Below are 2,500 nucleotides of genomic sequence, written 5' to 3' on the forward strand. Positions count from 1 at the left end.
ATTCATGCAATTCCTATTTCAAATAATCTAATGCCAATCAACTTGCGACAAAGGACTCTTACCTGAGCACGTGCAACATTCTTTGGCACTTTGCATGCAGTGTTAACAAAAGCCAATTTGGTTGTACGCTTTGGTTCAGCTTTGGAAACAAACTTCTGGCCTAACTTCTGAGTCAGGTTCTTCAACTTCCTTTCTCGTTCATCAAAGCACCGAATCCACATCTCTCTCCAGGTTTCCATCTCCTCTAATTTCTGTGGAAGTGAGTAAACATTTGGCCAACAAGAACATTAAAGTGACACAATATTGTCTCTAACATGACTGTCTCTAAACTACACTATAATATTAGATTAGCAAGAGTTGTCATACTTAAAATACAAGACAACAAGTCTACTTTGTTATTGGAAAAAAGTTTTTGAGAGTGGAAAAAAAGATAATCTATTTTCATCACTTACTTTGTTCTTAAAATCTCTTTTACAGTGAGATTCCCATAATACATCTGTATCCTCTAATAAGTAGGAATTATAATCTTCAAGAGTTATAAGCTGTTGCGGAGATGCTCGTTCTAAAACTGGCTGAAGAATCTCGAAGGGAATTCCACCAGTAAACTCCAGCGCTGTAATAAAGGGAAATATACATTTGACACTGGCATAGAATATAAGAATATATCTTAAAAATTTCCTTCTACTTTTCATCAATTGTGAATTTCCTTTTCCACAATATACTTACCATCTATATTTTCTTGTAAGACTCTGATGCAGGCTTCATATAGTGTTGGCACATAGGCCAATCCAGTCACTTTCCCTGAGTACATTTTACTACGTCTGAAAAAGACAAATAATCCAGATAATTTGATATAGACATTTACCTGAAAAAAGCAAGTATGTAGTTACAAATACAAACATTTACAAATGCTTATATATGTTCAAAATTGCTTAGTAAATCTATATTAAGTATATCCTTTTTCATAAAGAGTTATAACTCCTAAAAGCATAGTGACATCAATTGATACCAATTAAAATGTAACATAAATGTAACATAATGATGAGTAGCATCAATAGAGCAGGACCTTCAGAAAACACAGAAAATATATTTATGGCATTTTCTTGCACAGACTGTGCAGTTTTAGCCTTGTTAAAGTATCAAATGATGATCAGGCAAATAAAAAATCCCATGGAGGCCACAGCAACCCCTCCACACACTTAAGCAAATGATTGTCACAAATTTGAAGGTATATCATATTGTGTTAATAATGTGATACAAGCTTTATTTTAAACTATATTACTTCCACATGCCCTGTCAAACACATGTTTCCAGATAGAGACCTGGAAGCCAGGTTTTGTACCTACAAGCTGTTACTGTCTGTATTCGTATTGCAAGATCACTCGACTCTTGATACCAGTGTTCTTGTTAGTTAATGTGAACATACACGTTACTTTTCATTACTATGACTGTTTTTCATCCCTTTATCTAAAAGGGTTCAGCAAGGGAAAGTAGACGACTGTTGCCTACACAGCGGCCATGTACTGGTAACTTAAATTCATTTGCATGGCAGATAAAGGCTAGTAAAAGTTGGTAAGAGAAAAGTTGCAAAGAGGATAGAAACAAGGACAGAGTAACCACAAAACATGTGGTTTTTCTTCATTGTTTTATCTACATCAACATGCTAACTCCAATAAACTTAGGTTCTAGAGAAATTACTGTTCTTCTCCACATGAAGTTTAAGTTCACATTTCTATCAATGTTCCCACTCAGTGTAGCTCACATTTAGTGCCAAATGGTGCTACCAAACCTCAAAGATTACATCTGGAAGAGGTAAGTATGGATCTGAGCTCCTATTCCCTCAAAAACTTTGATAATTTTATACCTCCACTTGGATGATCATTGTCCTAAACCCCTCAGACTCTTAGTAGGAGACAAAGTAGATCTCATCTCACACTGCACCTCCCTGTCTTTTTCCTCACTACACATGCTAGCACATTCACCCACTCCTGCCTACTTAACTCTTTCAGTGCCAATCTTACATTTTGTCTTTTCACTGTTTATTACATATTTGTTATATTTTTCAACACAAAAGACACATTTCAGGTTTACAAAATCAAGCAACCTCATTCCAGCCCCAAATGCGTTTTTTCAATTTTGTATGTAATTTTGTTTGATATCAGCACAAGCAAAACAATTCCTAGTGTAGAATATCAAGCCCTTTGTTCTTTGGCCCATTCCTAACCTTGCACACTCACCAAATTTAAAGGAAAGAAAATGATGTGGGTACTGGAATACTTCCTCTATGTTTCCATAACTTTTAAGCCCCCTGTGGGCTATCCAGGCAGCGTATCAAAATTAGAAAAAACACCAACAGATCAACAGATCATCAAACTACAAATTTGCACTTGCTGAAATAAGTCTTTAGGTGAAAAGTGCTCTGAGAGCCCAGTGCAGCACCGTGCTGGGAGAGATCTCTCAGCAGGAAACTGCGCACACTTGTTACCCTCCCGGTGGAAGC

The 2,500-nt window shown here is 36.3% G+C and overlaps 1 protein-coding gene across 1 annotated transcript in view; it reads right to left on the bottom strand.

Moving 5' to 3' along the window:
* Positions 1 to 2,500, bottom strand: part of EloA (transcription elongation factor elongin A) — a 24,430-nt gene that overhangs the window by 3,374 nt on the left and 18,556 nt on the right. The window contains exons 6-8 of the mRNA XM_042999766.2: positions 727 to 821; positions 453 to 613; positions 63 to 251 (exon numbers count right to left, since the gene is read on the bottom strand). Of these exons, the coding sequence (XP_042855700.2) occupies positions 63 to 251; positions 453 to 613; positions 727 to 821 (445 nt within the window). The remainder of the gene's footprint in view (positions 1 to 62; positions 252 to 452; positions 614 to 726; positions 822 to 2,500) is intronic.

Source organism: Penaeus japonicus, unplaced genomic scaffold (genome assembly GCF_977035675.1).
Source record: "Penaeus japonicus unplaced genomic scaffold, GWHDUDI00000001_assembly GWHDUDI00000004, whole genome shotgun sequence".
Taxonomy (NCBI): Eukaryota; Metazoa; Arthropoda; class Malacostraca; order Decapoda; family Penaeidae; genus Penaeus; species Penaeus japonicus.